Source organism: Pogonomyrmex barbatus, unplaced genomic scaffold (assembly GCF_055798465.1).
Source record: "Pogonomyrmex barbatus isolate J1 unplaced genomic scaffold, ASM5579846v1 scaffold3, whole genome shotgun sequence".
In the NCBI taxonomy this organism is placed as follows: domain Eukaryota; kingdom Metazoa; phylum Arthropoda; class Insecta; order Hymenoptera; family Formicidae; genus Pogonomyrmex; species Pogonomyrmex barbatus.
Genome location: NW_028297127.1, coordinates 7,269,465 through 7,297,100, shown reverse-complemented (window position 1 = coordinate 7,297,100; position 27,636 = coordinate 7,269,465). Strand labels below are relative to the sequence as shown.

Below are 27,636 nucleotides of genomic sequence, written 5' to 3'. Positions count from 1 at the left end.
AGGGCAATATTGGTTTCCATTACGAATATACACTCAGTTTATAGCGTAATCTATGGAGAATGCGGAGAATAACATTTCGATTATAAAAAGATTATGATTACTTTAGCTATTTTGCACCGACGCGACGTACGTTTCCGATTATTTTTCCTCTTTATTAATGGTTCATGTATTTGACGTACAATGTTCGACATGAAGAAAACTTCTTTTTAAATCAGTCTTTCCTTTAACGTAGCAAGCTCGACGTAAACTTTAAATATTTCCGCTCGGTTATCTTCATTGTGCGGAAACAAATGCAAATCCTAATTTAATTACACGCTTAATAGGATAATATCGTTAAAAGTGAAAAGTAAAATTACTTTTTACACGATTATCTTAATGCCACAGATACGCGTAACGTACCTGCTCCGATTTAATGCAACGAAACACAATCGTTCCGATTGCAACGTGGAAACTATTTGCATTGTAATTAAAAGGAATCTATATCGCGATACAGCGAGTAACAGTGTTGAACTATATACGAATTTAAAAAACTCTTCCAAATTAAACTCCACAATGAGGTTTTGGGAAATGTTAAATCTTGTCAAATATTAATTACGTTCCATATATATTTTAAAGTAAAACGATATGCGCATGAAAATATTACATTGGATATAATGGAAATGGTTATCGAAATATCAATAATGTACTTGTGCACCTTTCGATCAAAAATAGCAATTTTTTTTGTTCTCACAATTACAAATACAAATAAATTTGTAGTTTTAATTGATCGAATAATTTGTATAAAATATTTACAATAATGCAACTCTATTCAAGTTATGATGCAATTATTATGCATTAAAAAATAACAGAAAGGCATAATTTATTTATCGTTTTTTTTTGCCTAATAAAAAATTAAAAAAATGTAAAATTATTATTCAAAATTATAAATTTCGTAAAAAATGTTTGAGAGTTTAATTTAATTAAAATAAAAAGTCAAGCATAAATTTAATATTATGATAAGCCTTAATCAATATATGCATTTTGAGAATCAAAAATGTTGGTTCAATGAATTCTTCATTATTTCCATCAAATCAAATAGCTTATTCCAAATTACTCAATGTACGGTTAAACGAGAATTGTACATTTGCGATAATTACGCTCGCTGTATCACGGGAAATGGTACAAAGTATTTAATCATCCGCAATACTATTATGAGGAACAAATAGGCGTGCTGCTTACCCATTCGTCTCGGAAGGTTTCTATAATAAACATCAGATTAAACAATGAATTGTTCCTCTCTAAACCAAAATACTCATATTGTGCAATTATTCTAATTGAGCAACTGATACTTCACGAATAATTATATTCAGCATAAATTGTGTAAAAGGGGAAAGAAAGAGAAAGAAAGGATAGAAGACAGAAATGATTTTAATCGATCAAATTGAATCAAATTAAATTATTAGCTACGTTTAATTGATTCATTCTTTTCACGTCATTTTTTTCTTTCTTGTAAAACCATTTCTTTTACCAATGAGAACTTAATAATAATATACAAATAATAAGCGCTTAATTGCGTAATTTAGATCTCTACTATTATCATAATTGAACTTTAATTTAAAAGAAATGAAGTGTTATTAAAATTATATTTATGAATATTAAAATATTCCGATAATATAGCAAGTGGAAAATGATGTTATTGGAGTAATGATGCGTTCAGTCCATTTACCACCGTGTTGACTGACGAGATTAATTCTCGAAGAAGTGTGCGTTGGTATCGATCGCTTAAGAACTTAATAGACTAGTTTAAGATTGCCGTTGTCGTTAGCGAGAGTCAGGTCGTGATCCTATGGCTATTATAATACTTACTTAATTTCTTAAATAGACACTATTAGACGCTATTATATAAAAAAAATGTCATTCCCACTTCATTTTTACATATATTTCAAGTTTTAATTTAAAATTGTATTTTTTTTCTAAAACATCTCTTCAATGAAAAACTTTCAACTGAATTGATAATACAAATTTTAATGTGTTAGTCTCTCTCTCTCTCTCTCTCTCTCTCTCTCTCTCTCTCTCTCTCTCTCTCTCTCTGTCTCTCGTTATTTTAAGATATCAATTTAAATTCTTTCGTTTTATTTATCGAATATTATTATTATTAAGTTTTAATTGTTTTAGTTGCATTACTTAATAAAAACAAGCCACCAATGTTTATAGAAATTTAGAAAAATAGAATATCCAATTTTAAGAAAAATTCTTTTTGCAATTTTTAAGATAAAAATAAAAATAAAGTAAGAAATAAAATAATTTTAAGATAAAGCTTTACATTTCTTGCAAGAAATGGATTTAACGACAGTACTAAGTATGGGAAATAAACGTGGAACTTGTAAATGACTTTCATCTCGATAATGCGTACAAGAAGTTTGAACGATGCAACATGTTATTATTCGAAGTGCACAGAATCGTGGACTGACTATGTCTGACTTGTAATGTAGACCATGAGCATCATATGTTTAATTAGAACGTCATCTATCAAACCTCTCGACGGAGGCACTCTTTGGCTATTCTCAAAGTTGGGGCGACCATGTGTTACGATTGAAATTTACTGTGTCCATCATTCAAAGATTCAAAGCAAGCAAAATAACATTGACATTCATTAGACACAGTAATTTCATTAAACAATTTTTCTTCTTGAATGCACTATAAAATTATAAAAAAAATATGTAAAAATATCAGGAGCTTTTATTTTTTTGATTCTATTTTTAATTACAAGGTAATTTAATAATATATTTTCTTTATCAGATTTCACATTAATTTTTCTTTAATAAATTTTATTGAATAAAATGTTAATTTCCTTAATTTTTTATCAATATGTCACAAATCCAAGCTTAATTCATAAAAAATTATTTCTTCTTGATCGTTTAACTAAAGCATTAATATTATCGCATCTTCGCAAATTGATTCTAAAATATTCAGAAGTTTATAAAATATATTTATATATATTAAAACTTTGCAGAGAATAATCTTTAAGATATTATAGTTTCTATTTTTATCATACTTTTGTTGTATTTTCAGGTCCATATTTTATCTAACTAATCTCACAATTTGTTTCATTCAAAATTGAGCAAACTTAAATTAATAATAACGAATATAGTTAATATTAAATGTACAAGAGAGCTCTTACGAAAAATCCACAGGATTTCCGTGGCACCAAAGTTCTGTAAATAATATAAACTTTGTAAGGAATTGGTGTTGCTGTCAACCAATTTACCGCCCTTATCCTCAAGAGAAAGGAAAAAGCATCGAAGCCGGAGACTCTTAATTAAACAATAGCTTTGTTTCCTTTCTTCCTCCGCTCCGTTTATCGATCAATTGACAAGTATATGAGAAAAGTATAAAAGGGATTGCAAGATAAATAAAATAAAATAATTAAATAAAGAAGATGTTAAACAAATGCATCGTTTCAACTTCAATAATTAAAGTAAGATTCTACAACATTTTCTGTCAAATATTATTATCTATCTAAACTTCATGTGCTTTTCAAAAAGTTTAGAAATAGATATAATATAGCAATAGTGATGCTCGTTTCGGTAGCACAAGAATTCTTTATTCAATACGAATCAGAATAAAAAGCGTATTTGGAATGCGGTCGATCGACGTTTCATGCTCGAATTTCTCGACTCGTGATCGAGTCGACTGTTCCGAGACTTCCCGGCATCTCGACATTTCTCTCTCAGCGAGCCGACATAAAAATTAATAAAAATATTTTCCGATAAAAATAGTATGCGTTTAATAAACAAATATTGATCGATATAAAAAGAAATGGAATTGTTTCTCACAATAGTGAGAAACATAAATGATGAAAAAAGAGTTATTTTTTGATGATAAAATTCACTATCGTGATGTTCACTATTGTTCACGATGTTTTTTCACTATCGCTTCACTATTACAATATCAAATAAAAAAGAACTATTGTTATATCTATTATTCTATCGAATATTAAACTAAACTCCAGATGTTGTTATAATTTCTTGACTTTGTTATTTACTTATTTTCAAATTTGAAATTTGCTTCAAAAATATTACAGCCAGATTTTGAATATTACATATTGACATTTTTTAATATCACAATCGTACTTGTACTTGTTGTTGTTATACTTTGATTATTTCTGTTTTAATTAACAATGAGTTTCTAAATATTTTATTAATATTTCTCCGTGTACAACTAAAAATCAATTTCTATTATAAAACAAATATCTTAATTTCACTCGTTTGTTTCGATAAAGCGTTTCTAAATTCAATACTAATACCGAAAATTTATAATATACGTAACCTGAACCACATATTTTCAATACTGGCAGTAAATATCAAAACGCAGCCAAAGTGATAAACTTAAAATATTTTCAACTATTTTTAAAAAGTATTCGATTCGTTTTTGGAAAAGAATGTTAGACATTTACTTTTTACATAATTTAAAAATTACTCAGATATTTAAAACAAAATTATCTTTGTCCTTTTTAAGAGATTTCCTTAAAAAAATATTAATTAATTATTTAAAAGATATTTCTAAACAATTTGGCGACGCAACATAGAATATTATACATAAAATTATAAGTTTCTCCTTAACTGATTTAATTAATGCAGTTATAAACGTTAATATATTCCTGTAACCAATCAAATATAATGACCATTGATAAATTTTTACAAAAATGTAATTTACTACAAAATTATTGCAATTAATACTACACTAAGAAAAAATGCTGTTAAATCAACAAGTCTAATTGGAAATAATTTTGTTAATTCAATGACATTATTAATAAAACAAATGTCATGCTCTTGTTTGTTTTAATAATCAAGATTTTTGTTTTATTAATAATGCCATTGAACTAACAAAATTATTTCTAATTAAACTAATACTGTTGATGCAATAGCATTTCTTTCTCAGTGTACTATTATTACAAAAATATATCTTTCAAAAAATTGAGAATTAAAAACTAAGGGTAAAATCAACATAAATGTTATGGCGTTTTTAAGCTTGTCACTCTGTACAAACGCCGTTGAACGATTCATGAATATGATGCTTACGTATGCAGTTGAGGGTGCGTAGGTATGTTACCTCACATTTCGTGCTTCGTGTGCGTCTGGCAGCACGTACCGTCAATCCCGTTGTCGTGGATCCTCGGAACGTTTACGACTGGGGGCGAGTTCAACCCCTTTCACACAGATCTCGGAATATAATAACGCTGTCCCGAACCCACAGCAACCGCTATACGATCACGCTGACAACGGTGGTGATCTGTGTCATCTAATTTATGCCTGTGTTGAGGCCACCCTCCTACCGTATGACTCGCTCAATTATTGCTCAAGTATGACATTTTAACGTAACAACGTCGAAGCGTGAGGAAGTATTTAAAAGAATTATTATTCAGGTTGAAATTTATTGCGCAAAGTATGTATGTTTTCCAACAACGATAATATCACGCGAAATGCAAATGAAACAATAACTTTAGCATAGCACTCAATGTATATTTCACTATGTGATCAGACTCGGTGTACGAGGGAATAAATTTATAGATCGCGTCTCTCTCTCATCCCTTCTGGAGCCGGTTATACAAGAATACAAGAGGTGATGTAAACATGACGTTTATCCAATATATGCAGCGCTTGATTTAATACAAATCTGCTAATATGTAATAATGCTACACTGACTGTTAAACGTGCGATCGTACCGCACGGCACCGGCGGGAACGCGGGAATTCACGAGACGTAAACTCACCGCTTTCATGTAAAGCATGTTAATCGTTGTTTATCGCTGCTTCATTATATAGCCGTGATCCGTTAACCCGACACGCGTAATAACTCAGCAACTTCATGATCGAGTTCACGCCAGTTAACGCATTATAATTGAAAACGGATGCCCGCTTTAGAAGAAATAATATCGTTACGGAAAAATCATTGATAATAAAATATTATATGAATATCGATTAGAAACTCACACATGTGGAAATAAAACATGTAAAATGTAAGTAACGTAAGTAAGTTCTTTTATTTTGATGAATTTAATTCACAGAGAGACTTCAATCATATCATAAATAATTTAAAAATCTTTCAAATAACCAATCCAATTTCGCGATTGAAATGATTGAAATTGAGGACATCTGTTTTTCTATTTGTCCCTGCGAAATTGTTGGACGCAAACAATTTCTTATATGAACTAAGTCTGATTGTATTGTGTATGCGAATGTAGCGGAATGATCGATATTTCATTAATGTTTCCAGACGATGTACGCAGCGACTATAATTTCTATGTATGCATTCTCCAACCTTTCCAATTAACTATCGATTATCGATGGCAACTTTGTCCCTAAATTCATCCCTTGAATACGAGCGCGCATATGCATTCATGTTTCGATCGCCGTGAAATAACGTGCCGCTTTTATCGCTTCGCCCGAAATTATGTCTCCAGCGTAAAGTTTTATTAACGTAACAGAATGGTGTTCCGTACTTTCGACGCTGGGAACGTGGGAACACCGTTCATAACTTTTCGCGTTAAAATCGAGTAAACAATCGCCATATCGATTTTATGGTCCCGTGAGACTGATCGCATAGTGCCTCGTTACGATATTGCGATATCTTAAATTGAAATATCAGAAACGGATAGTTTATGTATATAAAATTCGTATATCTTTGACTTTTGCAAAAAGTCAAATAAAAACAGAAAAATCGAGGCGAGACTGAGTATCCAAAGATAGAAAAATGGATTTAATAGCTGGGAAAATATTACGCCCGTTGCAAGAGAAGCATCATTTATCTCAGTTATTGCCACGACACACTTAATCTTATTTTTATTTCTCAGGTTTTATTTACCAGTGTCTTGTCATTTCAGTTCAGGATCGAATCTTTTGTTAAAAACTATTACATTTCTTTTTTAAAACATTAATTTTTTCAAACGTAATAAATCTAATAAATAATTTCAGTATTTAAATATCATCAAATTCTCCTCTGTTAAAATATACAAATGGCACTGAGATTATATCATAATAAAATTAAAATTATGTTTTCTGTGTAGGTGTGATATAATGTATAAATTCGGTGGAGAAGATATGATCGTAACACCCACAGTAATGCTTTCACGAAGATTCGCGATATCGCATTTCGGCCAGCTCTTTGTTGGCAGAGTTTACGGTACGCCCAATGGAGAATATTTGGACACGGTGAATGGAAACCTTTAGAGCGGGCAACTCACAACGAATGCAAATATGTGCGAAACTCAACTTTATTTCGCGATGAGATTTAACATAGCTTTCACGAGGAACCGAGCCTCACAAAAATCAAATGGCGAATAAATTAAATTAACCATTCAATAAATGCAGCCGTACACCTCTGCAGGCACTTAAATACGTGATAAAACCTTCTCATTTATTTTTATTCTCATTAATGGTTTGCATAAAGAAAGCGTAAAAAAAGTTTTGTTAAATTGAAGTTTTTGAAAAATAGCTTAAACAATTTCTCATTCCGCCGATAAAAACGGAAGGAATAAATTTCGTACATTTTATGGCTCATAAACGTTCTCGTAACTAGCACCTGCAAGACTTTACAATGCTATTGACTTTCGCGCGCGTACAAAGAGTTTTTCAACGAAAAATGATTTTTGAAAGACACACAAACACTTATGACTCTTCTTTTATGTCAAGTTTATATCAAGTCGTCAGTATCGGCCGGTATCTCCGCGTTTCAATTTTTGAGAACGTTTCTCTCCGAGAACGTGGACACGGGAGATAGTCGGGCTTCATCGCTTAAATTTCACCGTGCGAAAATTTCAATCTCTCCCGCCAGAATGTGTATGTATGTATGCGCTGATACCTTATCCAGATCACTCGTAAACTATAGCTTAGAAAGAATCCATGTAGAAAGGTATGTCGTTTCTGAAAGAACGCGCTACGTTCTCGTCCATTTTTTAAGCCGATATCTATCCGGAACTCGCTTTCTGACGGCGCCTCCGATAAATCGCGACTGCGGAGTTGAGCGGTTGCTGCGACATGGGAATGGCTTATGGACCATGAAATATATTTTTTTTCGAGCAACAAGACGTGCGTGTAAATTGACTTATGTACAAAGGAAAGCCATTCTTTGTTTGAGAATCATTAACAATTTTCACACATATGTACACATCTATTTTAAACAATTATTTATGTATTGATGCAAAAAAGTACTTACAATATATAAAAATTATCATTATTTGTCATAATTATATTAAGAAAATATTTCTTTCACTTTTTATTATAACTTGGCCAATTTATTTTATTTTACCTAAATATATTCATATAATTCATATAATATTTGTATTGAATAAGTATCGTTAAAGAATTATATCGAGTGCAAAATTTGTAGTGATAATACATTGAGAAAAAATGTTGTTGAATCAACAACATTAGTCTAATTGGAAATAATTTTGTTAATTCAATGACATTATTAATGAACTAACGATCTTGATTATTAAAACAAGAGCATGATATACTGTTTCATTAATAATGTCATTGAATTAACAAAATTATTTCCAATTAAACTATGCTGTTGATTCAATAGCATGTTTTTGTCAGTGTATAAAACAGTGTTTATTATCATTTTTAATAAAGAATTTCGAAGACGTCACTTTAGCGAGTAAAAAAAAATAATCAGCGAAATAATGATATTCAAGAAGAAATGCCTTTCAATTATTATTAGTGATCGAAGAATGTTATGCTATAAACGACTATGTTATTACTGAGAAAAGAAAAAATATTTTTCTAAATATTTTCTTTCCATTCATTAATGACACAAATATTTTTATACAAATAAAAAAGGAAACGGGAAGTCTTTATGGGGAACAATAAGATTGTTTCTGCTACTAGATTATTATTAGAATTTTAATTAGTTTTAATATCAATCATAAGAAATATTTAAAAGTACGTATATCAGATAGCTTTAAAAGCCATAAAATGCATTGTTATCTAAACTTTGACTGCTATTTTTCAAAGAAACAAGACCACTTTAACGATTCACTTAATATCGCAATAAGTGATTTGTTTCTTTTAAAGATATCTGTATATCGGAAACAGATGTGCATTTTAACGTCGTGACATTTGGAATATTCCGAGTAGGGACAACTTTCCGCTTCCATGATGCTTAATATTCACAGTCTATATGTATACGATATGTAGATTTGATATCAGCGATGCTGCATTCGCTTCGAATACAGAAAAGAGCGGGCTTTTACGCGAATTATTAATGTTCTAAAATCGATGTGAAATGCCGAGTAAATTATTTGATCGGTAAAATCCTTCCCTTGCAATCTTTTTTCGCCATATAATAGAATGGAAAAGCGTGGAGGCCATTATCTGTTTCAAAAATAGAAATACTCGTAGAATATTGAGTTTAATATCAATTGCTAGCGGCTTTTTATTGCTAAATCTCTCCGAATATTTCATTGGAGCAATCAAACTTTCAATTAGTGTTAGAGAAGATTTGTGATCACTGTCGTCCTGTATTGATCGAAATTAGAGCCTGTCGATTTCAATCTTTTTTAATGCGAACTACCAAGTTAATCAGAAGAATATATACAATTGTTTAAGTTCTAATAAAATTTTATTATAATAGATACCGACAGCTTTATAGTTTACTGATTATTATTGCCGAGCCGGTATTCTCACAATATTTCACTAGATTGTGTAAAAGAAAGAGATGAATCAGAAGAAAATATAGAACGTATAGCAAAAATTAAAAATATGTATTATAAGTAGAGTAGAAAGCAATAAGAAAATTTCGCCTTCATTTTTAAATTTTATAAGATCTTGTCACATTAAATACACGCGATCAAACAAGATGTAATTGAAAATAGTAATGTCACACATATCCGCAATGTTAATAATAATATAATAACGATGACAAATGTATTTATATATTAAATAAATTAACATAATGTTCGTAAAATTCGAATTATCATCCGAGTGTTATTTTTGCTTCGATAAGCAAGTGAAAATTTTTCTTTAACAATTTCCTTTCAAATCGAGAAAATAATGAAAAAATTTCTTCTCAAAAGGATTGCACTTTCTTGATCGTTTTTTCAAATAGATACATGTGTAAGATTGTAAATCGTCATTGACGAAAGAATCGAGGCAATTCAACCCATAGCCATTCCTCTTCTGATTTTCTGCGATCATAATGCCCCGTTTGTATCTCGGGGCCCGGTCGCGCAAACGTTTCGCCGCAGCGCCCATGTTTCATGCGATATGAATAATAATCTATAGGATGACTACAGGCATCGCTCGCATGCCTGACACGAGCGTGAGCCAACACGGAATTTGTAATCAAACAACGTAATTTTGCGACATCTTAATTGATGACGTGTAATCGCGGGAGCATTGTGTAATAATATAAATTAGTACTAAAATTATAACACAAATTGCAAATAAATATATCTTGATTCATTTGTAATATCAATATCACGTAAACTTCTAACGTACGAAACGTTCAAACGTCAACATTCACAATCAAGTCGTTTCCTCTAAGTTCTTTACCGCGTGGCAGAAAACGATTCAAAGTGTTAATTGCGAAATAATGTACGTCCAATTACAAATTCCGTGGCAATTTGGCGAAAAAGCTCGCGTGAAGTTAGCTCTCGTTCGTTAGGCGACAAGAGCGGCGACAAAAGTTACGCAAATATGTGCGACAATGTCGGTGGAGAATGTTGAGGGCCGAGTATGTAATTACAAGCGAGGATGCGCAATTTCGCGGCTTTAACTCTTCGTAGTTACAGGCCCAATCCAGCGTGCCGAACGTTCTATTTGTGAAAGCACCGGAAGTGTCTCAATTATCGTGATAAAAATTCTCTTGGGACGATTTATCGCGTGCGATAAATAATGTTATTGCTCGTACCAGCAGAACGTTCGGCACATGTTTTATTCAACGGCCACTCAGTACTCGGCAAAGGATCGAGGAAGCACGCGAATCGTTGAAATCTTCGAGATAGAAATTTTTTGATATATTTCATCGAATTATTATATCATCATAAATTTTCATTTTTCGCCTTCGCATTTATTGCACGTATAAAGATATTTATGATATCACCGAAATATTTTTGCGTTTATGATTCATAGGGCACAGGTTTACTAAAGGAACTTCGTATACTATAACGTGCAATTTTAGCATTTGATTTATATGACAAGTATCCAAAAACGGATCTAACGAAAAACGATTCTAGCATATAAATGTTTCTTGTATATCGTACGTGTATATTTAAAAGTTGCTTGTACAAATTTTTCAAGTATATATTTTTTGTCAAATAATTTTTATTTAATTATATTTTCATAGAATTGTAAAATTACATGAATATTTCGTTCCGTACACGGATGTTCTATATATATATATATATATATATATATATATATATATATATATATATATTAATAATATATATTTTAACATAATTGATCTTTTTCTAAAGTGTCAATCTTTTTACACGATATACGGGACTACAGAGAGTAAACGCGCACGTAGAACGTTTTCGCACTAATTATCTGATTGAAAGTTTAAAAATGTTTTTTTAAGATTCACGAGCTTCCTTAAAATCGCTGATCAAACTGCTTCGCATATTTTCGTAACTTTTGGAACGATGCTGCAGCGAGAGATATATATCGCCCGCATCGAATATACCGTCCTACTTTGAAATGCAATATGCACGACAATAGTACCTCTCTTGTCGAGGTCGAGTGGACACTCGTTTTTCGTTTAGCTTCATTATTCATCGCAAATAGTTACATATCGGTACGCATATATATTATTGATTATGTGAAAAATTTTAATTAATCAAATCAATTAATTATTAGTACGAAATTATGTTAAAATTTGAAAATAAATATATATGTGTGTGTGTGTGTGTGTGTGTGTGTGTGTGTGTGTGTGTGTGTGTGTGTGTGTGTGTGTGTGTGTGTGTGTGTGTGTGTGTGTGTGTGTGTGTGTGTGTGTGTGTGTGTGTGTGTGTATTTAAAAATTGATTTTCGAGTTCCGTTGCAATTTAGGAGAAAGAAAAACTTGATTGATCTAAATCCAATAATTAAAAGCCACTATGAATGATAAATCGCGGCTGTTTCAATTTGTAAAATTTATCTAAACTGTAAATCAGATTAAACAGTAACAAATTGCCAGAAATATCACAATTTTTATTTCGGTTTATTTTAAACGAAATAAAGTACGTACCGTACGAAACTTAATTACAACCACCGTGTGATCAATATCACGGATGTCATATTGTGTGCCATGAAAAAAACGTGCGCACAATATTTCGATGCCAATTACAATTTGTATCGCGCATCACACGCAAAACCACCATGTATTAAACGTGCTCGCTCGACCCCCAGTGTCTCTCTCTCTCTCTCTCTCTCTCTCTCTCTCTCTCTCTCTCTCTCTTTCTCTCTCGGCAGCATGCTGTGCCGCTATGATATGTATATACCAGATCAATGTGTATAATAATTAAAATCGAAACAAGACGCAACTGATGAACTCACTTGTTGTAGAGTACTATGTCGGGCCGCCATATGTGATCGGACGGCACATGCAACATGTGAACTCCACCGTACTCCTTCGGCTCCCACCGCAGTTTGTAGTCGTACCATGACTTGAAACAGCCAATACAAGAAATATATACATATTATTGATACGCCCCTGCGTATTATTAGATCGCATTAAGTTTATAATATAATTAATAATTCAGCATATTCTGAAGAAATAAAGCAGCGAAATTTATTCACTGCCGAAAAATTTGTATTAAATTTAATATAGATATGTTAAATAAAGACCCTAATACTATGTCAATATTTCAACGGAAAACAAATGTAATATTCATCACAATATTCATCATAATTTAAATTTAACTGGGTGTAAAATTAACATATCTTTTGTAAAAAGTAAATTAAGAATAAAAATTTGAAAAAAATGCTATGCAGTAAAAAATATGATATTCAGTATTAAGGCGAATATAAATAAATCTTTGATATAAGATTATCTATTTATCAACATTTTTATTATATTTTGCGTAATTCGAGAAATAATTTAAGAAATTATTGAAAGAGGAACTCATGTATTTAATAAACCAGCTGAGAATTAGAAGCATTTCATTTAATTGAGATATTTATGTTCAACGTAATGTAATTTCGATAATCTCAATTTATATTCTATTCTTTTAACTATTTGTCACCCTAAAGCCCTCAGATGTAATTTCTTATGATAATGATTTCTGTTGCTTTGTAAAGTAATAAAAGCCACGTTCCCCGAAGATTACCGCCGTGGACTAAAAACTCGAGAGACAGTAGCGCATCGCACTTTTTCCTGCAAATATTTCCCGTCGGTATTTTCTCTGAAAAACCTTCTTTGCCTGTGATTCGAGCGAGAAAGAATTTATTCCGTACGATCGTAGTGAATACTTGAGCAAGCTGCTTTTGTGCGTTTTTTCGTTCGTTCGTCTGTGAAGATTTCAATAAGTGTAATATTTCCATATTTTTGACAATAGTCTTTGTCGTTGTCAGTTAGAATTTGCTACAAATTTTTTTCAATCTCTATAATTATAACAATGAATACATAGTTACATACAGATTGACTTAAAATTCTAAGAGAAAAAGTAAAATCTAATCTTATTGATTAGCTTTGTTAAAAATGTTGTTACTTAACCTAATAAATATTTAATCATGTCATTTTAGTTCAGTACGATAATACATAAAAAATTTTTAACATAACAAAACGGAATGTTTTTGACAATCTAAAGTGTTTCGAGTTTTCTCTTGATACGAGAATATCATACAAAATATCACACAATTCGTACACGAGTCACGTATGTTTTCCTCCATAGACACGTATACGAACAGTTCTATCGGACACAACGTATGGTTCCAGAAAAGATTCGCCCCGCAAAGGTGTTAAGTGAAAATTCAATAATCTTATCGTTCTTTATTGTTTCTTATTATTTTTTTCTTATTATCTTTGATCGATCATTTATTACAAATTCTTACGTATAGTAATACTAATATGTGAATTTCATATCATCATTTTGTACAATTTGACTATGTAATTATTTTTGGCATGCAAATAGAAATGATTTTATTATTCATTGCAGCTAACAAATCATAATTTTTTTTCGCAAATGTAATTCTTAAATAAGAAAATTAGATTTAATCAAAATGTTCAGTAACTGATCATTTTTCTAATTAAATATGTTTAAAGTAAACATGTTTAAATTATTAAGTATGTAAATATATAATCATGTTTATCAAACAATAATTAATAAATCAAACCTTGATTACTCCTATTATTCATTGCTAGCAATTATTCATTATACAATCATGATTTGAAATACGTGACATGATACGTACTAATTATTATTAATTTATGTGTTGTTCAATTCTAATTCATGGAGTTTATCAGAAAGATTAAAATCAATAGAAGTAAAAGAATAGATAACTAAGCAAAAATAAAAGATACGAGTATAATAATAAATTATATCGAATCAGAAGGAACTATAATTTATGTATAATTTATGAACTATCTTGTTATAATTTATAGTGTATTACAGAATCGTAATAATATTTAACAGAGAGAAGGAATTATGATAACAGAGAATTTATCTGTTTCGCGCAAGGCATTGCTGCAGGAAATAGCTGAGGGTTGCGGCTATTTACATGTCTATTAGTCACGACATATTGAGGCACATATATACGTACGACAGCCATCCTAATTACGTCAAACATTCACATAAATTCACGAAATACTCAATGGTGCACACCGATATGCGTGCATATATACATCCTCAGCTTCGCGGCATCGTACTGTTGTACCATACACTAATATAAACCACGATTCAAGCACCATAGCTAGTAATTAGCTCACCTATGGTTCAATTATTTCAATAGACCCAGTGCTCAGTCATCGATGCCGCAAATTTCGAAATCATGCGGAAATTTATTGATTTAAAATACTTAGCGCCACAAGCACAATATCTTTGCGCATAAACTTTTATTTAAAAAATTTAATTAATTAATATTGCCAGGAAATAAGAAAATATTTATATGTCACGTGAGGCTATAAGGAAAAGGAATTTTATTATTATTCGATACCATCTCGACTTCCTTATAAGAGTAACGATATCCTTTTATATTCGCGGTAATTCGAAACTTAATAGCAGGAAATAAAATTTTAAAACAGCGGAGAAATGGAATATAACTCATAAAAAAGGATTGATATTTTTTTCCAAGTGTATTTTAAAAATAGTATTTTAAAAATAGTTTTGATAAACAGTCCGTCATATTTATGTCTATATCGTCGTGTTTTAACGTCATGTGTCTTCGCAGATAAAAATTTGGCGCGCGCTCCGGAGTTTGACATTTGCGGTATCATAAATTATTTTCACGCCCTGTGTTAATACCGCCATTAATATATTTAATACATACGATGCAACGCCTCGTTATACGGTTTATGCATTTGGAGGGTCCGTATAGATTATGAAGTACGTTGATTTATGGACCAACATCTGGCCTCGTTAAGTAAATATTCATATTTCGCACGCATCGCGTTACACCCGTTAAGCATTATGCCAGCATGATCGATTGATCGGTATGTTTACGCACATTGTAATAATTAAATAATAAGAGAGAGAGACGTTCGCGATAACATTTCTCGTCGCTGTTACAGCAAAGAACAGAAAACAATTATTAATGCGTCTTTTAAATAGAAAATAATAAAATTATAAGTGGAATTCCGTCGTCTAAAGTGGCCTTAAAACAAGCTAGGCTTCTAAATTATTCAGTCGGCAAAAACTATTCCGATCATGAAAGAGCTGACGGCAGTCGCTTTGCTGAGCAAGGGTCATCAACCCCATTGAGTCTACAATTTTCCCTCGCTCATTCGTCCTTTCGTTCCTTGGCGTTTCCACTCGCTCGATTGCGCCCGGACACGCTTGTACATATATATATATAGGCATACATTTGCGAGTATATGCGCACATATTTCGCTTACAAGAAGAGCAACCGGAGGAAACATACGTGCTCCGTATGCCGGAAAATATCGAAGAAGAAAATTGTGCATTGGGATTGCGTGACTTCATGGATTTCGCTCGAGGGAAACGAGTAGCCTTCGAGAGGATAGCTCAAAAGTCAAGAGGACACGAGGACGGCGAAAGAATAAGGATCCATCGGTATGGTATCTTGAAATATATTTCTCTATAACAAGAAGAAGAAGAAGAAGAAGAAGAAGCGATCCGTTTCGAAATTTTTGCAGTATTGAAGTACGTATGTATGCGCACGATACCGTAAAATATTGTCATATAAATAGCGTTCTATTTCTTTTTAATCGTTTAAGTAGCCTGAAACATAACTCCGTTCCTTTAAGCTCGAGAACTTCTTTAAATTGAGAGAAACGAAAGAGCACAAGAGAGTTGGAGAAATAAGGTGGATACAGATTTTTAGTAATCCCATTGATCTCAAAAGATAACAAAGCGCGATCTTTACGCTTTTGTAAATTCATACATTGCAATCAAAATAAAACTTTTTATGAAATCCTTTAAATTGAGAATAAAGAAAAAAAAAGAAATAAGAAAAAAGGATATAGAAAGAAAAAATAAAAAATTAATAAAAAAAGAGATACGGAAAAAAAAGGAAAGAAAAATAGGAAACCTGAAAATATAAAGCTGAAAAAAAAATTTTTAAGAAAAAAAGCAAGAAAATTAAAATTTATAATGTAATATAAAATTCATAATGTAAGTAATATTTATAAATATTATGTGTGGCAAACCATTTTTATACTATTTTGAATGACAGAATTAATAAATTAATTAAGAACTTATTTACAGAATTCTTATATCTCAATCTAACTCTAAAATAAAATATGTTTCCAAGTTTCAATTAGGAAAATACTTCTTATAACTATAGACAAATTAAAAAATACTATTATAAGATACATTGTTCTATTTTCTTACTATATTCATTTTAATATACATAAAATATAATAAATGTTAAAAATTAAGAGCATTAAATGAATTACTAAAAATTTTATTTTAATTCGGTTTTTAAAATTTTACTTGCAAAATTCTTCGTTCAAGTTAATCGAGTAACTTTTAGTTGGAAAAACTGTGATAGTACGTAGACATCGTACATCACGTATTAACGCTTAAACCAAATCCTTGCACATTTCACCATTTATGTCGCTGTTGCCACGAACTGGTCGTAAATTACGCATCTGGACAGAGTCATGCCGAAAAGCACGTTTAGTTTTATGGCAATCGTACGTATAAATATTAGCATTTTTGCGCGTGGGAAAATGGGTGAAACTCGGTTGCTGCATCGGACGCGTCCGAAGCTAAATGTGCTTCCTAAAATTCCAGCGGCCAGGATCGCTATGTCATGCAGTCGGGAAATGCGCGTGAACAACGCGATGGAAATATCCGTGTAACACCTAAACTGTGTTACATCCTAAAACATAGTTAAATTGTTATTACTTCATACATCATATTATTTTTTTAGAGATAAATTTTTAAAATCACTGACTTATGATTTGTGTACATTTAAACAAGTACTTCAAAATCAATAAACATTACACACAACATTAAGCAAATTTAAAAATTTTTATTTTATAACACTTTATTACGATTTATATGTGCGAAACAAACACTTTGCTTTTTTTTGTAACGTAGACACAAATATTCTGTATCTGATAAATTCAATTGAAATATGATTCGGTTTCCTTGCCGAACACGATGGGAATCATTTCGCTCGAGAAGAGAGCTCGAGAGGATCTCCTCTCGTGAGAGATGAAACTTTGTGAAAATTCGATTGCCCCGCGGTCGTTAATTAGCGACCAATTATCGCGATGAGAGTCTGCAGATGGTGCAAGACTCAACGGGGAATTTCTTCCAGACGGGATTCAATCAGAGTATTGAGAGGTCTGAGAGAGTTCGACGTTTTTAAGGGATTCGTTCGCGAATCGGGAGAGACTGGCGAGTACAGCGGATGTTACTAATTAAAATAATTGTCTATGTCAACTTTAATCTATTGGATAGAAGGTTAAAACGCAAAAACGTATCGATTCTGATACGATTAGTTAGATCTTCAAGTTTAATCAAGATTGAACGTAGTTTAAATTTTTGATTAATCGCCATCAAGGTTAATGAACAAATGATGAAACTAATCTCTCTAAATTCTCAATCAGACTCAAATCAAATTTCATGCAATATGAAACTTTAAATGTATTAAAAAATTCAGATCTAAATATCTGAATATCCAAAGAAAGAAATTTTAATGTCTTGTTAATTATGCAAAGAATTTATCCTTTATTAGATGTTAATATAAAAATATTTTAACATGGACTTGATCTGGCTTCGTTTGCTGCGTCTTCGTTTAAAATCTCAGGAAAAAAGTTGTTCGAGAATTGTTTCAGCTGGCGATTATGCATCGGTGAAATCGGAAAAAATAAATTCGAGCGCTTGTACGAACGAATGTTTATGCGCGAGTTGCATTTTTGTGTCGGCATCGGCGAACGTAAATGAAGTTTAGATTTATGTGTTTTTCGGTGTGCTTCGTCCTGAGAGGTGAGAGAGGGGAGACAGGAGAGAGTAGAATGTCGGAGTTGTTTTCGGGAGCGGAGTCGATAGCCCCTCTCTCGATGCAGCTTCTCCCTCTGCGACGATGCAGCTTTCTCTCCTTCCTCACCCCCCTCCCCCCCGGTCCCGATGGGGTGGAAAAGTGCATCCGCCTGAAAAGTTACGCGAAACCAATCTCTCGTTTTGAAGAAGCTCCGTCGAGAATTTCGAACGACGACGCGGTAATTAACGTCTACGAATTGAATCGGCGTTCTCGAGAGAGGAGCGTAAGTCAGCGAGATTGCGAAGTTTACTTTGGAAAAGTTGTAAAAAGCAATTCTGATAAGCAACGACGTTCTCAGCGATTAAGATAGGAAACGGAAAGAAAAAAATCGGGCAAATTGGCACGCTGCTCATAATTCGTGATGTTTTCGCGAAAATCAGTTGTGGCTAAGTAAAAATAAAAAATCATTGGCGAGACGATCCATCGATCTTGCTGGAAGTTCCTCACTTTTCGAAAGTTTTCAACTCTCTAACTAGTATCACAAGAGACAAAAGGAGGAAAAAGTTATATTTACGTATCCCGAAGGAATCTATAATAACTATACAAAGTTTAAGCAGAGAGTAAGCTTTTGTGCGGCTAACTGGTCTAGTTCTCCCCTGCGGTTCGACGACGAGTCTTACTTTATTTAATACGTCGGCCGACGATGTGCTAAAAGTCGATGTTTCGCACGGAAGCCAATGTGTCGTCGTAAAAGTCAACTTCACAGAAGGTGGCGATAACCGTTTTCGGTTCACGGTGCACGTTGATATGACGACCGGGTAGGAAGCTCTCGTCCGCAAACATGACGAAGACGTCGCTTTTGCTAGGAAAATGCAAAGCGAAAATGCTGACGCTATCTTTGATATTTTCTTTTCGGCATTATCGAGATTGTGCATCGAAAATCGCAAACGTTTATGAGCGTAAATGATACTATTACCAAAATAGCATGCATATAATCATATGCATACACACATTTGATACTTCATTTGATCTATCTAAATCAAAATAGAAAACGTATTCTTCTTTCTCGTGGAATATTTTTTTCCAAGAAAAAAAATTTAAAGTTTGTGATAGCAAGCGGAATAAATTGCGTTGTAAAACAGAGAATGATCGCGCGCGTCGAGAAAAGATTTGCAAGACACGTTTACTCAAAACGTTGCGAGAAAATTTACTTGGCACGTCGCGGAAATCTTGTAACCACCTGAAAAATCTGATTTATTGTAAGCGGTCGGTGTGTATATCGCGGTGTGCATTGTAGACAGCGTACATTTCCGATGAACGCTGAGCTTTGTGCTGTAACAGAATGTCGAAAAGCAAGTCTTTGCTGTTCATTCGGGAACCCGATTTATTTATACCATTATAACGACTGGGTGGGTTGGATAACGGAAAGGATAAAAGATTATCAGTCACCTGGAGCGTAGTATGCGTTGTCGGCATGCTAACTTTGTTACTCGCTATCGACACGGAGAATCGAAAGCCAGACTGGCGAGCGACCTCAAAGTGCAAAAAATGAGAAAAAGCGAAGGTAGAGACAGTGATGGGAGCGAGAAGAAAATAATGGAGCGGAAAAAGAGACACGGAGTGAAAGAGGGCGGGAATTGCGAGCGATGGATAAAGAAAGGAAGAAGGGAAATCGAGGCGATAATAAAGAGAGATATAATGGGCGGGGAAGCGAAATAATAAAGGAGCACGAAGCTAAAAAATAGCGGAGAGAAAAATTTAAATCGAATGTAAAACAAAAGGCAAAAAAAAAAATAAATAACGGACAATACGTGATTAGAGGATATTAAAAATGAGGCAGAAAGAAGATTGTGGAACGTAAATAGAACAAAGAGCCCAGAAATAAAGAAGAGAAAGAAATGCAAAGCGTATTAATTAATTCCTTGTTATAAAATAAGAAAGAATTATTGAAAACGGAAAATCGTGTCGTTGGCAAAGAAAAAAATGAATGTGCAATCAAAAGTATGCCGTCCAGTTCACTCGCATTTACAAAGAGACTTCACGATTGTAATTCATCGATTTCCCTTTTAATAAAGTAAGTGAATTGTTACAAGCGGAAAGATAAATTTCTTAACAGAAAAATTTAATCTGCTAAAAACATGCGTATTGAGCAATATTAATAAATGCAATATAAAGTTTCAGACATAAGTTTCAGAACATAAAATATGAAAATTAACTAGGACGAGCTAAAAAATAAATAAAAACAGATTATAAATTGTATTTGATAAGCGTGCGATATGCGTCAAAAAAAAAGCGGAAGGAAAGGGAGCGAACAAGGTGTTTGCAGATAACAGGATTGCCAACGTTAGTGCCGTCGCGATCAATTTATTTTTGACGTATTGACTGTCACCCGGCTGAGCCGCTCAAAAGAACGCGATTCTGTTACGGATAAGCCCTCGCTCTCATTCGAGATATCGGTTTCACTACCTGTCGACGGAAAATCTAGTAAAAGAAGACCGAATATCATTTTCTTTTCATAAAGCTCAAATTCATGAAATACTGAGAGAGAGAGAGAGAGAGAGAGAGAGAGAGAGAGAGAGAGAGGGGGGGAACTAATAAAATGACAGCCTGAAGACAAGCGAGCGTTATTATTGGAACATGATTGAAAACATGATGAAAGAAAGAAGAAAAAAATTTATTAAGTAATAACATCTTTCTCTTTTATAAGCACATGTGCATTTAAAAATCACTTTAATTATATTTTCGTTTCGTTCGAAGATGATTATCTGTAGTACCGTCGAAAATAATAAAAATTATCACTTTAAACGTTGTGAGCTTCAGCACAATCGACGGTACTGCAGGTAATTATCTTCGAACGAAACGCGTTGTATAATTACGATTGAACTTCATCCGCCCCCTGGCGGACTCGTTTGATCGCTAAATTATCAATTGATCTATTTCCTGAAATATCAAGAGATAGACTAATGTTTGCCAAGTTTATGTATAAACAAGATAGATTTAAAGATCTTCAATTTTATCTGAATTCCGATAGGTCATTAATCAATTTCACATTGCTTAATTATTCACGAGAACGTTGAGAACACAAAAATATTGTATCTTAAAGATACAATGCAATTTCCGCACGTCAAGATCGACGCTCGTGCACAATTTATCAATGAGTCTATACTTCCATTAAGACCTATTAATCGTTTAAAGCTTCCCTGCGTTGTTGCTCCATTAAAAGAGTATCGAGATATATTTCGTGTCAACCGTTTTTACAATTATATTCCCTTTCTTTTTTTTTTTCAAATCGCAATCCCACGGCCTATACAATTAAGCAAGTTCACAGATCAGCTGGCGACGTATACCTCGCTAGTTTAATTCGTTTTCGTGCTCGGGCAAAAAGTAATTTCGCTTGCGGATTCGTCGATATGTATGAGGTCGATTTTACGGCGAAATTAAACTAGCAACTCAGATGTACGAGGAAAGCTCCCTCAGATATTTCGCTATTTCGTCGAAGTAAATCGCGCAGGTACCGCCACGCGTTTCCGTATTACGTAAGAAACTTTGCGATTCATATCGAGAAATGTTACATGACCAGTCTCTCGATATTTCGACATCTCACAGCACAGTATCAATATCTCACGTTTCATTATTGCTACTTCACTGAAGTATAAGAATCGCGAAGAAAATACTCAAAGTATAGTGAAGTAGTAATAAGTAAAAATTATCATTTTTCTCATAAATGATATCAGAAAGGACAGTTTTGCTGATAAATATAAAAATCTAAAAATTTGACCAAATACAAATCTAAAAATAGTTTTGTCGAGCTTTCAAAATTATTATGTACGACGTTCAAATTGATTGCTGGAAAACAAAAAATTTTTATTATCATATTTAAGCATTCTATGTAATATGTTGATGGTTCAATAAAAATTATTTTCAGAATTGTAATTGGCCAAATTTATAAAGTTGCCAGTAAAACTGTTTTCTCGATGTACACATTTAGAAATTCGTTCCCGTTTTATATTTTTGTTTTCCAAAATCTTTTAGCCTAATTAAATTTTTTTTATTTGTAAACTTTGCAAAGTTTTCTTGTCGATAAATCTGTCATATACGAAACTTTATCTTCGCGCATATGATAGATGATGAAACAGATGTAAGAGAAAAATGGTAGGCGGGATAGAGAAGAAAATAAACTTTTTACTGCAAGCCTCTGCAAATCGTTGTAACAAAAAGTGAAAAAAACTTTCGCAATAATATTGTCATTTGCGTAAGGTCTGAAGAGTGTATCTAAAAATTATAATTTAAATTACAAAAAACAATTCTGCTTGCAGACACTTTTAGCTAACTATAATCAATATTTGTTCATTTTTGAACAGAGAGATGAAATAAACGAAATATCTTATAAACATGTGCAATAACAACATTTTTAATGTAAAATCTTACCATCTTTTTCCTATCTTTACATCTTCTAAAAAGCAAATTAATTTTTAGAGAATAAAATTCAGAAAATAATAAAATTGGATTACATAGCATTAAAGGAAAAATTTACGATTCTGATATATTAAAAAGAAAAAAGTTTTTGTGTTACATGAAAAACATCGGAAACCCAGATTCCGTTATCTGTTTGTAGTGTGTAGCACCGAGAGCGAATCAGTTACATGGTTATATGTCTACATCAGAACATCACGAGACCAGGGACGACTCTAATTATTAGAAATTAGTATGATTTTGAAATTTTTGAATTTTAAAATCTTATCTGTATTCTGAAATTTCTGTATTGAAATTAAGAGAATATTTTTTATGCTTTAATATCATTTAATATTAAAATTCTCTTTAAAATAATGTATTTTAAACATATTTTCCATCGGACAAAATAAAAAATATTCTTTGATTAATTTTTTAATCATTTTTAATCATGCATTGCTCTAATAAATTTTCAATTATGCTTAAATATTCAACCGTAATATTGACAATATTAATAGTAATTTTGTAATTTTTTGGTAACCGCTGATCAAAATTTCATTCCATTTTAAATAACAGTATTAATTTCTTAATTATTATTTTAATCTTGTACAAAGAGGTTGCGCTTTTCATGTATTATACTTCGTGTGATAAAGATTTCGGTGGGTATCTGAGGAATTGAAAACGAAAGGTAACATAACGAGAGGCTTGGTGTGGACGATCCTGAACGAGGGGGAGTGACAAGGATGTGAGCCGATACTAACGGTAGGCGAGGTTGCTGGCGACCAGTCGCTCTGTGAGGGTAGAGGGTGGTTTCGACGTTGAAGAATGGCACGTCGCTCTACGAGACGCGCCGGGAATGCTTTGCCATGTACACGTACAACACGCGTTTAGACAGAAATGTAACTCGTGCTGCAAACGGGTTGCATCCCCGATCCGCGGACCGTACGGTACGCGTATGAATCGTTTTCGTACTACGACGAATAACGTTCGACGGACCGACATATGTGTATATTCCGATTTTATCGGCTTTGACTATGGAACTACAACAGCATGATGCAACAGCAAAACCGCGTTTTGTTCCGAAGAGCATTCTGCGTGAGTGAATTTTGTTATAATTGAGGAGGCGCACACGTAACGCTGTCAGGATGTTAACGGTCTGTTTGAGGGAAGTTGAAACTGTTTACTAAATTATCCGGCAAAAATTTGAGAAGTAATTTCAGTACAGAAATATCAAAAAAATTTGTACTAATATTATACACAAATTCTATATAATTAAAATGTATATAGTTAAAATTTTTCTGAATCTTTCTCAATCTTTCAATCATAAGTGTTGATCTCAACCATATGTGTATATTGGTATTTTTCATTTATACCGGAGTTTAAATTTTCTATACTTTTCAAGTGACTTATATATATATATTAATTACTATTTCATTGCATAATAAAGTATTAAAAGTACCAATAAATATGCAAAGCGCTCGGTAATGATTCGATAATGGACCTCTATTTTATAAGGTTTTTACTATCGAATCATTAATCGTTTTAATTATTTATATTAGAACTTTTTAATAGTTTATGATGGAATGAAATAATAATCAAAAGATATTCAAATCGCTGTGCGTAATAATTAGATTTATTTACTTAGATTTTAGAATCAAATAAACATCACCGTCTCTTCATTCTAAAATATATACATAAATCTATAAAACATTATATTTATTTATAATATTTTATTTTCTTTTAAAATATTTATACATTTATATCTGATATAATATTTTTCATAAATTCATCACCTCAGTTTAAACCAGAAATATTTTATCACTCACCAATATGATGTACAGCAGCAGAATTATAACTGCAATGTTGTTCTGCACAATATGCATATATCTAAATTAAAATTCATGTTTCACAATAACTAACATTTAAAAGCTAATTACTACGTACAGAATAAAGAAAATAATTCTTTTGTTCAATAAATTTTTATAAAATTTGATAAAAGATAAAAGTTTAAATAATTCAGATAAATTATTCAGAATAAATAAAAGGTCACTTACCCCGTGATTACTCCGCCATCGTTCAATGCTCTTCCTCCCTTCTCGTTCTCTTATGTTCTTCCATTGCACTCATGATATTTACACAACACTCGAAGACCATGACGACCATTAATTACAATCCGCGATCCTTACGCGCACGATCCTTAATCACGGAAATTATTCAATCGCACGAATTGATAACAGTAGGGAGTAATCGCATCGAGCGTTTCTTAGTATCTATCGTGATAGCATACAGAGAAGTAATATGATGACAAATGCGATGGAGCTTTCCGTTTACCATTACGCGAATGATAACAAAGAGACTTGTTAGCGCGCCGTAAGCCGCAAAACCAAACACCGAGAGTCGCGCGCCAGTTATTGCGAAATATTTAATGTATTATCACGAAATACTAGTACATTCCGTAATAGACTCTGTAATAGCTCTTCACATTTTGTACTGATTGTGAATAAATTGATATGCTATGCGCAGCATTCCGTACTTCAATCACACAAATGAACGATTTGTACATTACGCCTATCGTTTTTTATTAAAAAAATGATAGGCAATTTACGTATATATTACAAGAAAAGCGCTTTCAATCTGAAAATAGGTAAATTATATATTGGAGAAAAATGCAAAGATAAAATATGAAAGTGAAATCTGAAATTCTTCTTTTCTCCTTTCCTACGTTTCGATTTCTTAATTAATCATATTACGCGCAGATTTTATTATTTAAACACATAAATCGATGATCTGTACATTACACTCTCCTCCCATTTCCTACCTAAAAATAATAAATAAATCGCGTATAAATTAAAGAAAAATTCAAAATACGATGAAGTATATATATCTCAGCTCTGGCGCATCATTGAAAAAAACTATATTAACTGTAAAATCAATGAAAGCAATTTGAAATTCCCGTTTTCTATCGCCTCGATTTCCGAATTCGAATGAATGAATGTCCGCCGCGTCGAGTCGTATGCCTAACTTCAGAGTCATTCATCGCGAGAGTTAACTAATTGCGTCGACTGGTAATTATTATCTCCACGGAATGATCGCGTTTGGGTGTCTCGAGAGATAGTGCAACAATGTTTAGTACCTTTCGCGTCGCGTCTCCAGAGATAACGTGACGTTAGGCAAAGCACGCGGCACTACCGGCTCGCTCGAGTGTCGGCGTACAAATGACTGCGTCGTGACTCTGAATACGCGCGCCGCGTCGCGCTCGACCTTGATACGCAGCATACTTCACACCGAGCGCCGCGCGATAGCTAAACACGGTATTATTTATATTTTCGAATCATTCTGTTCATTCTAACTGAAAATTCATAACGTAAGAATTAAAGAATTTTAGATCATTGTTATATTTATGAGCAATAATTATTTTTTCAACGATAGTTAAATTCGGATATATCTCAGATCGCATGCAAAATTTTTTTTTTTTTTTTTTTTGAATAAGCTGTTGTTATACATTTTGCATTTTATTTCTCGGATTTATTTGTCTTGTTCAAGATAATTAATTTCGCTTAGTTGGGTAATTAGTTAATTATCCATAGGATTAAATAATTTGCGAATTACAATTCAAATTTGTTATTGATAATTAACTTATCAGTATTACATATATGACTGATAACATTTGTGTATTTATTCATTAAACAGAACGAAATTAAAAATAAGTACAAATTTAAAGTTAAAATACTGAAATATTATCTGGATTGCAAAAATCAATAAAAAATAAATATAGATCAAAGTTTTTTTAGATTTATAATTTGCATTGATCTTTAAGTTAGAATTTTATTTATAATTTTCTGTATCATCTATTTCGAGAGTTGTATGTATTTTAATGTATATTTTAATTATATATATTTCATAATTGTATTATTTATTTTTATTATTTTATTATTTTTATTATTTTTATATATTTTACATTATATACGAGATATAAAATTAAAAATTATTACAAAATAATAATTATCTTCTGCATTTCAGTCTGGATAAACGTCCAAAGCGGAATTAAACATATAAATGTACATAATGTATATTATTAATCTGATTTCATAAATTCCATCATTGATGTGATATCATTAACTAACTCTGATTGTTGTTTGTAAATTTGAAAATTATTTATGATATTGCATGTTTAAGATTTTTTATTTTGATTAATCTCCAGAATACGCTACTAAAATAATATATGGCAATTGTGAAAGACGTTATATATAAAAACGTTATATATTCTTCTTGCAAAAACAATTAGAGTTTTTCTCACGAGAAATCTTACTACAACACGTAGACATTTCTAAAGTACGTTAACGACAATATTTCGAGAGTTTTGCGCGTCGTTTCGTCTAAGAAACACGCTGTAATCGTTACGCTAATCGACGCTTTAATTATTCTTCAATTACGCGCGACGGTGCGCCACTCGTTGTCTCTGGTTTCTCTTGCCTTATCCTTCCTAATATTTTAGGTAGGTAAAGAGCCACAACTTCAAATACATTGGTAGATATGTACAAGGTGTAATACAAGTAATTTGCAGTGTGCTATTTGTGTAACGCGCAGCAGCAAGACAGCCGTTGTTTCCCAGA

At 32.2% G+C, this 27,636-nt stretch overlaps 1 protein-coding gene across 11 annotated transcripts in view; it reads right to left on the bottom strand.

Annotated features, from left to right (window-relative positions):
• nAChRalpha4 (nicotinic acetylcholine receptor alpha4) overlaps window positions 1-27,636 on the bottom strand; it is a 186,700-nt gene that overhangs the window by 106,198 nt on the left and 52,866 nt on the right. For 6 of the 11 annotated variants that reach the window (XM_011641987.3, XM_089079971.1, XM_011641988.3 and 3 more), the window contains exon 4: window positions 12,518-12,627. The exons of 1 other annotated variant lie outside the window; for it this stretch is intronic. In XM_011641987.3, the coding sequence (XP_011640289.2) occupies window positions 12,518-12,627 (110 nt within the window). Of the gene's footprint in view, window positions 1-12,517; window positions 12,640-25,077; window positions 25,102-27,636 lie in introns of those variants that run through there. 4 more of the 11 variants (XM_089079974.1, XM_089079975.1, XM_089079977.1 and 1 more) reach the window with 3 other exon arrangements.